General features: G+C 35.1%; 1 protein-coding gene across 1 annotated transcript; it reads right to left on the minus strand.

Moving 5' to 3' along the window:
* Positions 1–3,534: 3,534 nt before the first annotated feature.
* On the minus strand, positions 3,535–7,317 carry LOC100245501 (transport inhibitor response 1-like protein). The gene is made up of 3 exons (XM_002283891.5): positions 6,341–7,317; positions 5,172–5,673; positions 3,535–5,098 (listed from the first exon to the last, which is right to left on the minus strand). The coding sequence occupies exons 1-3, from the start codon at positions 6,886–6,888 to the stop codon at positions 4,343–4,345; spliced, it is 1,806 nt and encodes a 601-aa protein (XP_002283927.2). The 5' UTR covers positions 6,889–7,317; the 3' UTR covers positions 3,535–4,342.
* Between the last annotated feature and the right edge of the window lie 7,802 nt (positions 7,318–15,119).

Consider the following 15,119-nt stretch of genomic DNA (forward strand, 5'->3'; position numbering starts at 1 on the left):
TTATCATCCACTTTATTCTGACCCCATGATTGAGCAACATACCTAATGACACTATTAATGTGATTAGATAGGTTTTTAGGTGGAGAAGATCCCTCCGGTGGACCCTTTGGATTTGTAGATCGATTTCCCAACCCTTGCATGTGCAAAACATGTACTGATTCTGCTCAGTAGCATGTCATTGTAACTGGGGTTTTTTTTTTTCAACCAAATCCATAAATGCATTCCCTGATTACATTGATGATTTAACAATGGTTGCCTGGTTAGCATTTTACATAGATTTGAGCATCTGACCCACTTTGTGGTGGCACATAGCATTGGAGCAACTGGAGAAATAGGTGTGGCATATACGCCAAGAACCCCTAGGACCAAGAGAACGTGCTAAGGTAGGTTGTTTTTCCTCTGCTAGGATCCTAAGAAATGGCCCCAGTTGAGGTTCTCAAGAGTGAAGAATGAAGTGAATCTCAGTGGAAGCTATCCCAAAATTAAGTTGGGCATAAAATAAAATATTGGGTGATGCTTAAATTTGAAGCTGGGATTAAGTGGATAGTGTAGGTGTCAGATGACAAGTGGAAAATGGAGGGGTCACACTCACACGCTGATATTGATGGATAAACTATGATAGCCCCCAATTTTTCTATTGGTTTAGTTGCAGAACACAGAGAGCCCTCAAGAAACTGAGCCTCTGCCCTGATGGTTTTGGCACCGTCCTTTGACATTCAACACAGCCTACTACTACTTCCTTCCCAGAGATTTCCATCATTTGTCAAGCAAATCTAACCACAATTTGGCCTTTCTTTGAAATTTGACACCATAGATATCCTCGAATTGGATTGACTCTTTATTTGACAATTGACAATATGGCAAAATCTAAATTATGTAAAGAAAGAAACTCCTTTTTTTTGACAATTGACATCATGGTAATCCAAATCATGCAAGCGACTGAGACTGAACATATCAAACATCTTGATACCCTCTTCCCCAATGACGTTAAAATTAGGTTTCTGTCACGGCCCAGTTTTGTTTGTATACTAATCCCATTTATTTTTAGATAAAACAATGACTAGACAGAAGAAGAATGGGTTCACTTCTTCTGAGTTGTGACCCATATAAAAAAACAAGAGTGATAAGAAAGGAAAAGAAAAGAAAAGCAAGATCATTCCTGGAAATGGTGCTGGGAAAAGAGAGTATAAAAATGAAAAATAGAAAATGGAAAAAGGAAAAGAAATGAAGTGGTGGTGCAGCAGAAGAAAGCATATATAGTTTAGTGGTTGACCTGGTGCTTAGTTAAGGAATAAGAATGTGGTTAACAGGAAAACTCCCAACTCTTTTTGGTTGCTTGACAACACCACCCACCACCCACCGCCCACGACTGCCCACTGGAGAGAGACCCTGCCAATTGTTTTGGTACTTTGTACGTTACCTTCACATCCCCGCCTGCCCACCATTTATAATAACACTATGCACATGGAAATATTACTAAATTAACGATTCTAAATTATCTCTCATATCCAACGGCTCAAATAAAATGGAGGCGGGAGGCATAGAATATATATATCTATGACAGAATGTAAAATAATAAGATTAATGTATCCCAACTCCCATGCCGTACACGTGGCCCACCAACTCAATGATCAGGTGGTGGGTCATGGCTTCAGTTGAGTATTTACCAATCACCCTCACACAAGTTGGAGCTTGTTATTGCTACGCCTACCCCATCCCTCATATGTGTACCTACTACTCTGCCATCTTGGGTTCTTCTGCAGATTTCCTTTGCACCTTACAAAAGCCTTTCTACATTATTTTAGATTTCAATCATCTTTCAATTCATTTTCTTTTCTTTTCTTTTCTAAATTATTTTTGTCACAAATTCAGTGCCTGTATGTACGTACACATACATAAAGAAAATGCAAAATATCTTTTATATCTTGGTAGCGTCTTCAGATTGAATCAAATGATTCTTTTTCATGGTTTTATGTTTAGACTTGGTTGAATGAATTTCTGAATGTACATGCCATACTCCCATTATAACGACATAAAAAATATTAGTTTCATTTAATTGGTAATCAAATATTTATTATTAAAAAAAAAAAACAACACACACACTCACACGCACACTCGAGAAGCACTGGACTTCATTTATTTGGCTCAAAATCCATGGACAACCGGCTTCTGTAGTCTCTCTTTCCTTATAAATGATCCATCATACAAGGGTCAATATCCGGTCCATCCAATTGAGTGAAAAGGCCTCCCTTCAATGATGGATTGAATTATCCAGTAGGTTAGGATGGCCCACTTAAAAGCTGCATTCAATCCATCGGATGGTTGAGATCAAAAGATGCCTGCCCTGTCCTTGTTGTAACGTCATTTTCAATTTTATTTTTTTTCCATCGCTTTTTCTCTGCGGACAAGTTTGCGTTGGTTGGAAATTGGGGGAAAAAATAAAAAGGAAATAAAACTAAGAAAAAAAAAAAGGAATAAAAAAAAACATAGGATAATAGAAAAAGCAGAGGCTCCCATTCTCCGCCGATGGTCGTCCATAAGACTGTAACCAGCGTAAGCAATATGGATAAAAGCATAGTAAACAAAAAGTACCAAAGAAAAAACTCAAATATAGTATTATCACGTCTGTTGAACACTTGAACTCAAGAGGAGGAGCTTCTTATCCAGGATTAGGAGTGGCCCTCGGTGTGGGCGACCGGGACCCAAAATAAGAGAGTGATGAGAGAAGGAGATGTCCTACGCCCAAGTATGGGGGTGGTCCACTTGTTTCATATACTGTACATGTGGGTCGACAAGAAAGAAAGCCGAGCTTTGCTTCCCATCACTTATTCAAGTGCACAGTCAGATCCCACTTTGATGATAAGCTTTGCTTTTTCACCCTCCTCCCCTTCCCTCCTCTTCCTCCTGCTGCTGCTGCCACTCAGCATACCAACAAACAAGCCAGATTTCTCTTCTAATTATGACAATAGATAGACGGATAGATGAGGGGAGAGAAGCGAGAGACAGAGACTCCTTTTGATGTTGGCTGCCTTATAACGCAAACGCAGGGGGTGTGACAAGTCATACAAGTGAGGGGTCCCAGACCCACCCCTTGGAAACCAAATCAGCATCGCATTGTATGCCGCAGAGCACAAATAATCGGAGAATGTACAGGACCAAACTTTTTACCAAGGTCATACGGTTCTACAAACAAAAATCCGTTGGACTTGTATACCATTCTCCTGTCTTAGGGTTAGATGAAGCAAAAGGGAAGGCCCCTTGAGTACGTGAGAAAGAACATTAGGATCATCCTTCCACCCAGTGGGTTAAAAAGTAGGGGAATTCCAAGCATGGAACCCACACAGTGGAAGAGGGTCCGGCAGCGTGTACTTGTTCAAGCACTTCACTCACATCATTAATGGATCTCACTATCAATTTGATCATTCCGCATTCCGGGAAAAATATCAATATATCTATATAAATACTCACACATATAAGTCTATGAAATGAAATGAAATAAAATAAAATAAAAGACAGACAGCCACCCACTGTATCTGGTCCAAGCATATTTGGCATTTATTACCCATCTCACATTGCTAACAATAACAATAATAAATTCAACAGTCAGGTGCTAGAACAACACATCTGAGAGGGGAAAAAAGGAAAGAAAAGAAAGAAAAAAGAGAAAACAAACGTCTAGAGAAAGAGAGAGTGATGTATCCTTCTGGGCATTAGTTCTCATCAGCTACAGCTTAAACTAACTAGCATTTTTATAAAGACCAACATACTCGATTTCTTTAAAAAGTGACTCCTCTACCGCGGCATGGAAGAAAAGTTTTCTGAATTTCACCTTCCAATTCTTCAAAACCCATCTTTGCTTCAACGTTAGATAATAAGCAAATTGATCCAATGTCCTCACAGACAAATAATCAATCTTTGGTTGCAGCCCAACATCCCTCCCCTTTCTCCACCTCAGGCAGCCTTCTTTTATGATGAAATGAATATGAAAACAGAAAGAAACATAAAAATTTAAAAGCGTACCGATACAACAACATTGGACTGGATGGTCCAATACCTCACAGAGACATCCATCTTCCACATCAACCACCCCCCACAGCAGCATCATCTGGAAGAACCAGCACAGAAAAGAAAGGCAGTCTTTTAGTGCCTCTGCTTTAAATGGCATTCCAAAAGCTCAGGCCTAGACTAAACAAGGCCTATTCATCTTTGTTTAACAAGGCATGCAACAACCTTCTTGTAGGTTATAAAATGTACCCACTGCATTCAATCCCCCGCAAAAAGTTTCTACTTCCTCCCCAACACTTTTTAAGATCAGGGGAATGACTGTCCTGTAAAACCTAGTTTACAGAATTGTCACAAATTCGGGTGCATCAATCCTTGGCCTTTCAAGAGAGCGATACATATATAATATCTCAAAACCATCTTTATCCTCCTCGTTCTCATTCCTAATCACTTCCACCACTAGACCAGGCATTGCTCGTGCAATCTCCTCACATCCTTGGCGAGATAATCTACAGGAGGACATCCAGAGGAATCTCATATTGTAATAGTGGTGTAAACCAGATCGCAGAGCCGCATCTCCAAAGGGGCTATCTCTGATCTCAAGTTTCTGCAATTTGGGGCAGCCCTCAAGCACATATTTCAGCCCCATGTCACTGTCTCCAGCAAAAGCAACTGACAGGGTCCGAACTAATTTCCCATATTTTCCAATATAACTGAAAGCTTTGTCAGTTAGTAAACCAGATATGGCAAGCCTTGTGAGCTTCTTACAGTTCATGACAATGGCTCCAAATCCTTCATCCATGGGTTCCCCTGTAATATGGTCAGGCCGGTGCCGGCCCATTATACAAAGACGAAACACCACCAGGTCAGGGCAGTTTTTGGACATGGCTATCACAGCTGCATTTGTCATCCGCTGGCAGAAATACAAAATAGATTGCAGCTTCCTACAGCCCTCAGAAATTGCTTGCAGACCCACTTCAGAAACAGGGCCCTCACTATCCTCACGAGCATCAATGGGGAAAACCCTAAGCTCACGTAGCTCCTTGCATGTTGCAGCAACAGCCTGAAGTCCTTCATCACAGACTGAATCAAGAACCTGCAGAAACAGAAGTGAGCTTCAAAACTAGATTTTCTCAAAAAGTTTACATGACATCATATAGAACACATACCCAGAAAATCTGCAGTTTATGGCAGTGGCAGATGACTGATTTGAGCTGTTCTGTGTTAATATTGGCATAGCTGAAATTAAGAGAAGTGAGATTAGCACAAACTGGATAGATTGCAGGTAGGTAATCCGGTATTATTTCCCTAAACCCTGAGAGACAAACTAAGGATTTGCAAGCTGCAAAAGCTGAGATGTAATCTGGTTCTTGATCACCCTGAGCTACAATGTCTGAGGAGCTGAATGAACCCGAACCAAGATGTGTGAGCTGCGGAGCTCGAATCATTAGGCGATATAGTTGCCCAATTGAAACATACCGATTCAACCTAAGCTTCCTCAACGAAGGAGATCTAGCCACCAGACGCTCCAACGCCTCAAAATTTATAGGGCATTCAATGCAGTCAAAAATCAAAGATTCAAGGCAAGTACCACTCTCTGGGAAACAAGAAATCCAATCCACCTCATCATCAGTAACCTCATCCTCAATCAGATCAAGCACTCTGAGTTGCCTGTTCATTCATAATATAAAAGGTCACTACACAATTAAGAATACACATCCTGTCAGTTATAGGATCGCATTCGATTTTCAAGCAAGCTAAATTCACAGTTTAGGCACTTTTTAAGTAATTTGATTCAAAATAATAAACAGATCGAAAACCATCAAGAAACCTTAACCATAGCAAAACAATAACAGATCTAAACCTTCCTTTTCTATAAAGATGAATCAGACCGAGCGAAGCCTAGAAGTTCAGCGTGCACTAAAACCAACACAACTTAGCATTTCGAACCGATCTAATCAAACATTTTTTCGCGAATTAATAAAACCCTAAGGAAAAAAATAATCGGTTTCCTTGCGAGAAATCTAGGGAAAAGAAATGAGAACTTAGAATCTTTGAAACTCAATTCAACCCGAGCCAGTTGTGACTTGTGAGATACCCAGTATTGATTTCTTTTCCGAGGATTTCCCGGCAACCCAACCGGTCATTTCCGGTTGTTTAGGGCTTTCTTTGTAAGAAAGAATGGCTGATTAGATCTGTTTATCATTAAATCTTATGACAGCCAATTCAACTTAAGCCTGTTAAAAACCACCAAGTTCTCTTCAAAATTCCCACCATTTCTCCGCTAACCAAACACTGGATTTTAAATTTAATTAATTAAGGCGAAAATTGGACACACCTGCACTTGCTTGCAATCCCGGCTAGTCCACTGGTACCGAAGCCGTCACAACAAACGAGCACAAGCTCTTTAAAGGCAGGGAAGGACTGAGCTAGAAGCTCCAAATCCCGATCGGTAACAAACATCCGCTTCAGGTAAACCTTCTCGAGCCACGGGTAGGAGGTAGCCATGGCCGTTACCCAAGGGGTGAAGTAAGCACCCCAATTCGGAGGCATCAGGTTAAAGTCGGCGAACCGCGGCTTCCCCTTGAGCACCACGGACCTCACCCGCCTGAACCGCTCGATCGCGCGGCGAGGCGACACGGCGTAGCAGTTTCCGATGAAGAGGTCGGATCGGGTGAGCGCCTCCGCACGGTACCACGATTTGCAGACCAGTGAGACCGCGTTCCTGTCGCGACGAGAGGTGAGGAACAAGAGCACGTTCTCTAAAACATTCTCGAGAACTTGATCCGGGGACGGCGACTGGAATTCACCGGTGAGGACTCCGGCGATCTCCCGTCGTCTCGTATCGACCTCCGGCTCCGGCATTTCGTTTCGATCCTCACTCATCTCACACTCCGATCTGCTTTCTGATCAGATCATGGAGAGAGGGGGAAGGAGGTAGGTTTTTGGAGAGAGACAAAAAAAAAAAAAAAAAAAAGAATAAATCAAGAGAGAGAGGAGAAAAAGAAAGAAAAAAGAGAAAGAGGAGATGGAGGGAGGAAGGGAGGGAATGCGGTGTGTTTGGGGAAGGAGAGATGGGAGGCTATGGAAAATTTTTAGTTTAATTGGTGGCAAGGCAGAGTGCACAGTTCACTCTGCTGTCAGTGTCTCTGAACATTGGGATTCTCCATGCCCTCTCTCATCTGCGCTATCCAATGGCTCTCCACACTCCTCCTCTATTATTTGGGGTTTTTCTTTTCACTACCTTTGTCTTATTTTTTTCCTCTTCCTATTTCTCAACTCATTATTATTTTATGCCTTTCCAAACCACCCCTTCCCTCTTCCTCCATTTACAATTCGGTGCCTGTCTTTTCTAGTCTTGCATTCTAATCCTCAAATGCCCACAATCCATTCCCTGCCCCCAATGCTTTGTTTCATCCCCTTGAATTTTAATGAATTTCCGGATCCCACATCTTATCTAATACCATAGTTGTTTGTGGTGGTCAAAATTCTACTTCTCCCCCATTTAAAACAACTCAAATCTCCTATCTTAAGCTCCATCTATCATCCTAAAACTATTGTTTCTGCGACTTCCAACAGTACAGTCCACGCAAGTCAACCTAACTCAATTATTATACCAACATCGAAATCTGCCCATAACAATATGAAACCAAATTACATCCCCAATCTGCTATCGCTTGTTTCCATCCTCTCCGATGTCTCCAAATAAAACCAATAATCCAACATTAGTCCATTGGCTTAACAACAAATCAAATCATGTCATGTCACACATCAAACCTAAACAACTTTGGTATCTTCGATTGCAAAGGCGTATGAAAATGTATATGTAAAATAAATACATTTACAAATACTTGTGAGGACAAAAGCAATTGGATAGCTTAAAAAAACGGCATTTGAATTGATAAGGCATTTAACATAAATAAGTATAAAGAATGATCTGTCAATGCCAAACTTATAAATACATCAAAAATAAATTTTGCCATTTACCTGAAAAGATGTCGGTACAATATTTTGGTTATTTAATCATATTAGAACATTATAATTTGTTAAAATAACTTAAAAAGTATGGATGAATAAAGAGAAAAAAAATTAAGAAATAAAAATTTTAATTTGAAGTTTAAGTATATATTTTTTTTAAAAATATCAACCTATAAAATAATTATGAATTTGAACATTGAAAAATCTTAGGTTTGGATTAGTATATTTTCAATTTTTTTAAATATAAATTATCGTACAAAGAAATATTGACTTATCTCATATCTTTGAAAATTAATTTAATTAGTTTGAAAAAAATCATTATATTTTTAATGTAATAATAAAAAGAATTTGAATTTAATATAAAAGTTACTATTATTTTTTATTTTAAAAAAATGGAAAATATGTCAAATATATGATAATTAATTCTTGATAATCAAAACTTAATAATATGAAAAAATGCTTCATATAATCAAATTTAATTTTTATTTTATATTTGACACCCGATATTAGAATTTCAAGGAAGGGTGTTGTAGAAAAAATCCACAAAGCAAATGGAATATTTATGAATAGTTGTAAAGAGAGGGAACTTTATAGAAAAAGGGTTTAACATTGAGGATTCACAGGAGATGGTGAGCAGAGACCCAACGTGGGAAGCACCGTCCAGTGGAAAAAGAGAGAAAAGACGCGTGTAGTTGGGGCACTGCAAAGGGGCGTGGAAGCCGCTTCTCAATAGCCAATACGGTGTCACCGGGGGCTAGCGAGGATCGAAGAAGGGAAAACAAAAATGAGAGAAAAGGAAGAAAATTAGTGAAAATCGTTTGCAATGCCGAGGCTAGCAGCCATTTGTCTTCATACATTGGGATCTAATCTCTATAAATCACCTCTCTCTTATCTCTTTCCTTCAACATGTATGCAACTTCCTCTCTCTTTATTACTTGTTAAGTTTGGCTCTTAATCAAAATCCCATCATAAGATGTGACTCCCATGGTGAAACATGGCGTTTCAATGTCTTTCGAGTGCCTTATATCAACTTAATATTAACATTTACCTTCTAATATCAGAAACTTAGGATCGAATCCTGGTTTTGTTTTGTTACCAGTCAGACCACTATTGGAAAAAAAAAAAAAAAAGTTGAGTCTGTTAAAAAACAGATGATCAACAGAACGCAAGCTCGTCTATTAAAAGGAATTGGTGAGGTCAAGACAGTGCCATTTGAGGTTGATTGTTAAAGGGGTCATGTGTTTATTTACATATGGGAAAATGAACAAGTAACTTAACTTCAGACTTCAGTCAACGGTTGGAAGTCTTCTTACTGGATGCTCTATTGATTTTTTGCATTTTCACAAGCGTCTGACCTTCTTCGTGCTCTGATGGTGCGGTCCATTTCAAATTTAGAGTGACATCAGAGTTTGGAAACGACTTCTTTCTAAAGATGTGTAAGCAGTCCATACAAGCGATTTATAGAAGCCTTACTTTTCTGATTGTTATTTCTTTTCCTGATGGGTTTTTTGTGATGGTGGGTTCCTTGTAAGTGATTAGCTTCTTGTGCGAAATGTATTGCATATTATCAACATCAATTGTCAATTCGTAATACGAGGGTTTGAAGTAGTTCATAATATTCTGATGATTCCCAGTCCGTGCTTTCAAGGTTTCTAATGGCTTTCTCCATCTTGGAGGAAAAAAGAGAGGCATCATTTTTTAAAACCATTTTAGCTTTTATCAAGTATTCAAAGGCATTCTCATGTTTTTCTCCCTTTGTCGGTCCATTGTCTGTTTTACTGCCTCAATGCTTTGTATGAGGACAAGCAAGAGAAGTAGTTGAACAGTTGTGAAAAACTGCGAACCGATGAATGATTGAAGCTAAATGGAAGCAGCCACTTAGTGGAGAGTTTTATATCCAGATGAGTGTGAGGTTGGGGAGCATAGCGACAAACCATATATGAATGAATGGGCCAGTGGAAAATGGGAAAATATCCATAACTTTTGGTCTTCAAATCTCTGCCTTAGCTTCACAACTCATTTTCTACAAAAATTGAACATGGGCGGTAGCTTTTTTGGTGACCTTTGTCCATATATTTGTGATGGTTTCTATAATGTCATTGATTCCAGTAAGCACCTTGTCTACTAAAGGGCCTTCTCTTTATGGTCTTATAACTACTACACAAAATGAGTCTCAGAGTGATTATGATATGAGATGAAGAGCTAAAGTAGTAAAAGTTGAACAATAAAAGCAGTGCTTTGAGTCATCCTTTTCTGGTATAGCCTTTTTAGCTATGCTACTAAAGACAGCAGCTATGCACTATGGGAGAACGGGATGGCAGAATCAATGCTAGCTGTTAAAAAAGGTTCCAAAAGTGGAAAGGTCTGCCGGAAATTCCCCAAGTTTAAATTATTTTTATTAGGAAAGTTCTGCTGAAGATTGATAATTCTCTTCTAACATCCCATTTCCCACAAGGGAATGAGAAATAAACCTTGTGGGATGAATTTTTGCTGATGAAAAGCATGCATTTGCGGGCTATACAATATACTTTGTGTTGGGGGCTGCTCTGCATCTGAGCTTGCTTTATGCTCTTTTTCTTCTTTGGAGCTCAGACAGCCCTGTACTTCATGGACTTTAGCCTCGGTGACTGGATTCCATATGAACTCGCATATATGTGCTTGCTTTTAAAGGTGAGAAGTTATTTTCTTTTTGCAACAAAAATCATGAATTCGGATGGGAAAGTGCCCTCTTTTTCAGAGAAAAGAAGCTATGGTTAACCTCTGAAATTTTCCCTGAGGGAGTTACAGACTTGTACTAAAGAGTAGCATGATCGTTGGGTAAATTCTGCCAAGACATAAATAATATCCACAGACAAAAAGCCCAGACACAACTGTAATGAACAAATGGAAGTCAAAAAAAGAAAACACCCCATTGCTAAGTCGGGAGATGTTAATTTTGGTGCTGCTTATGCGTACATTGACTCTTACGCTAGGTGTCTAGACCTGCCTCTGCCTTTGCACTCTCGCCCATATGAAATGAAATAAAGGAAGGGTCGAATCAAAGAGTCATATCACAAATTATAGAAAACAATAAAAATGTCCAGAGTGCCATATGCCTCTTGTCAAAACTTGTTTCCCCTAATGTTTTGAGTAGACTTTGGCAGTGGGTGGGGAAGATTTTTTAGGAAAATCTAATCACTGTTTGCGATAAGAATACCAGAGCTTTTATTTGTTTTTAACTCTCTACGTCAAAAAATGTGGAGAAAGAAAAAGCCGCCAAACAAAACAGTTTTTCTATTATTTTATACAGTAAAAGTCTATTGAAAACCAAATTTTTTTGTTGAAAGGTGAACTAAATTCCTAATTAGCGTGGATTTTTTTTTTATAAAACTATTATATAGAATATTTCCTAAATCGATATATTATTATAATATTAAACTTTCTTATAAAATAAGAAATATTATTGAAAATATATCTATAAAAATTTTATATTAGGGGAATAAATTATGAGATGAAGATATACTTGTAAAAATTATACAAAATGGATAAAAATACCAGGAAAAACGGGAGATGCTTGATGGAGTAGGAGAGCCCGTGATAGGGTGTAAATAAAAGGAATGAGGAAACATGAAATGTTTCATGAATCTTATAGTTATAATTGTATTTCATTCTATACTCTATAATATTTTTTATGAATGTAGGCATAATTGACCGAATTGCATTAAAACCTCATGCACCTTTATGTTTATTATTTTATCTTGGTGTTATTGATCTAATGTTGTTAGTATTAAAGTTTCCAATGGCACAATAATTTTTAACTTGTTTTTAATACTTTTAAGTATGTTTTAACAATAATCTTATGTTATGACTTTATTTTCAATTATTCCATGTGTTTATATAATTATTTTTTCAAATAGTCCTCATAAAACAAGTAAAAACAACTTAAAATAACTAAAAAATCTTATCACAATGTTTTATGGTTAAAAAGCACATTCTTGTGAATTTTTATTTTGAAAAATAAAAAGTTATATCTGAAAACAATTGTTGAACAAACCTTTAAATTTTCAAAATCGATAAAACTCAGTATGGCCTAATTTTCAACAATTAAGTAGGTTAGTTCGATTTGAAATTTTAAAATTTGTTTCTTATTTCTTGAGATATAAAATGTGAACCACGCAGATATTTTAAGACTTTCATCTTTTGTAATTTATAATCATTCAATGTATTATAAGTTTCCTATATTTATTATTATAATTTATATTTTATAGATCAAGTTCAAGTCATCCATTATTATAAACTATAGTCAAGTTAATTTTGAAATATATTTATTATATTTTGAATTATATATTTAAAATATATGCTAAACTTGTCAAATTGAGGGACCATTGATTGCGGTTTGATTTATAATGTTGGCTTCTTGTCTTTTAGCAAAAAGACTTTTTAATGCATATCCGATTCCGAACATAATATTTTTCTATTATAAGCACATTTCAAAAACAAATTTGACTTAACCCATAAATTATGTTTCATTAAATCAATCATCTAAATAGATTGTCTTTAAATAAGCTTGGTTTGGTTTTATTTTTTATCATTAAATATAAGTTTGATTTTGATTCAAGCATGAAACCAACCCTATCTATTCGATTAATTTTTTCACTAAAAATCATTTTTAATTAATTTCACTTATTTTTTATTATAATAAGTAAAAATTAGTAATTATAAAGTAATTCCATAAATGAAAATGTAATAATAATTGTAAAAAATGATATTTAAAATATGTTAATCTTGCCTTAATTACATAAAAGAAAAAAAATGTGTAGTTGAAGATATTTAAAGAAATATAAAAAACAAGTAGAATTAATAATTAATCATGTGTAAATGTTAATAATAATAATAATAAAAAAACCCTACGTTTGTACTTTGTGAGTTTGTGTGACGAAGCAAAGCATTTTCGGTTACAAACTGTCTAGGCAATCCATGTTTGGCCAAATATTTGGACACGCATTGGTCGAACAAACTATATTCAAACAGACTATGTAACAATGTTGAGATAAATAAACGGGCTAATCAGCATAAAAGTTCATTTAGGTAGAAAAGAAAAAATATGCATTAACATGGGCATGAGCAAAGTTAAAAAAATCCAACAAACCGATCCAAAATGCATTAATATGGGTATAAGTAGAATTGAAAACACCGACAAACCAATTATAATGGTTCGGTTTTTAATAATAAAAAAGGTTGGTTTGATTTAAGAATTTTAAAAATTGACTTTATCAGTTTAATTTGATTTTATTAACCGATAAGAATTGAACCAAACCAATATTATAAAACTTATATATAAATGTTTGATTTTTTTTTTTTAACTATTATATATTATAGTAATTTATTGATTTTTATATTATGATTAAATTAATTCTAAATATATTTAATACATTTTTAATATCAAATTTAATTTATTTTCCATTTATTTTAAAAACAAATTAAATTTAGAAACTAATATAAAGTTTAAAGTAAATATAAATTTATAACTGTGTTGATAATTAAAAAATGTCATTAAATTGAGTCGAAATCGATTCACAAAAGTCAAACTAAGCTGATATAAAAAGATTGGTGTTGTTTTTTCTGGCTTTTTGCTGAAAATCATTTAGTTTTAAAATTTAGGTTGTTTGTTTTTTACTTTTTCATGACTTATTATAAACTTTTTATTAAATAAAAAAAGTCAGAATATGTAACTTTTTCTAAATAGAAAAAATAACACAATGATTTTTTTTTATTTTTTAATACTTAATATAAATAAAATACTATAAAAACAAATAACCTAATATTTAATACTATTAAGTATTAAGGTTCTATTTAGAATTAAGTAAAAAAACAAACACCACAGTTTTATTTGGTTTTTCACTTCAAACCTAAATCATACATAAAATAGATTATATTTGTTAGATTATTTTTTATTCAAAAATCAAAAGAGCCGACTTTATTTACACCCATACCCCCATTAACATCACATAACATTTAACCGTTACAAGTGCATAACTTACTGACCCACCACGACGCATTTAATGGTGGAATAAAGACTCCACAAAAGATGTTGAGAGTTACAATCCCAGGCTTATAGAAAATGTGGGAAGGAATTGAATATTCCCTTGGAAAAGCCATGCTCGAATTGGCAAGGTGGGTTGAATCGTTCAGGTAAGGCCTATCCAAATACACGCACCACTCAAAAGACAGAGGATGCCCAGGTAGCGAGTCTTAAATAAGGAAAGTGTAACGATTAAATGCACAACTACTTTAATTTCATGAAAAAATAAAATAAAAAATCCAAGACCGATGCGTATTTGTGAGCGGACATAAAAGCGGTTTTTATGTGTGAACTTCAATGTACATGTTTGTGTTTTGTGGTCAAAACGTTTGTATATTTTGAAATCGTAAAAATAACAATTTATTTCGTTTTTTATTTTTATAAAATGTTTTGTAAAACCATTGCACCAAATTCAAAATTTCGTACATATTTTTTAAAAACATTTTATGGAGCATGTATTTGACATGATTTTCATTCTTTAAATAAAAATATGTAGTATATTTTTGCTCCAATTCAAGATAAATATTTTAAAATAAATATGATATGTATATTGAATCAAAATCTTATAAACTTAAACTTTTTTAAAAATTGATAATTTAACACGGTATTAAAATTTCCTCTAAGGGTATGAGGTTGTGTGTGAGAGTGAATTTAAATCCAAATTTTATAAATTTAAATTTAAAAAAAAATTAATAGTCCTTCAAATATATAACCCTTTTTGTTTCATTATCAAACAAAAAACTAAAGTGTCAATTAATATTTTTAGTTTTACTATTTCCAAAACTATAAATATAAATATTTTCTTAGAAGTTTCTTTTTTTAAAATTTAGTATTGAAAAGTACAATTATTGGAACTTTTACTTTTTAAATGAATAAACGTTAAAATAAATTGAAGTTCAATTTAAATTTATAATAACTATAGTTAATAATGAGAATATTTTTATTTTAATTCTTTTTCACCACCCTTATATTTATTTTATGAAAAAATTAAACTATATTTGTTTCTTACAAATTTTGACAAAAAAAACATGAAAGAATGAAAACGGACAACAAAAGTAGAAGAGAAAAATATGTTGAA

Source organism: Vitis vinifera, chromosome 18 (assembly GCF_030704535.1).
Source record: "Vitis vinifera cultivar Pinot Noir 40024 chromosome 18, ASM3070453v1".
Lineage (NCBI taxonomy): Eukaryota > Viridiplantae > Streptophyta > Magnoliopsida > Vitales > Vitaceae > Vitis > Vitis vinifera.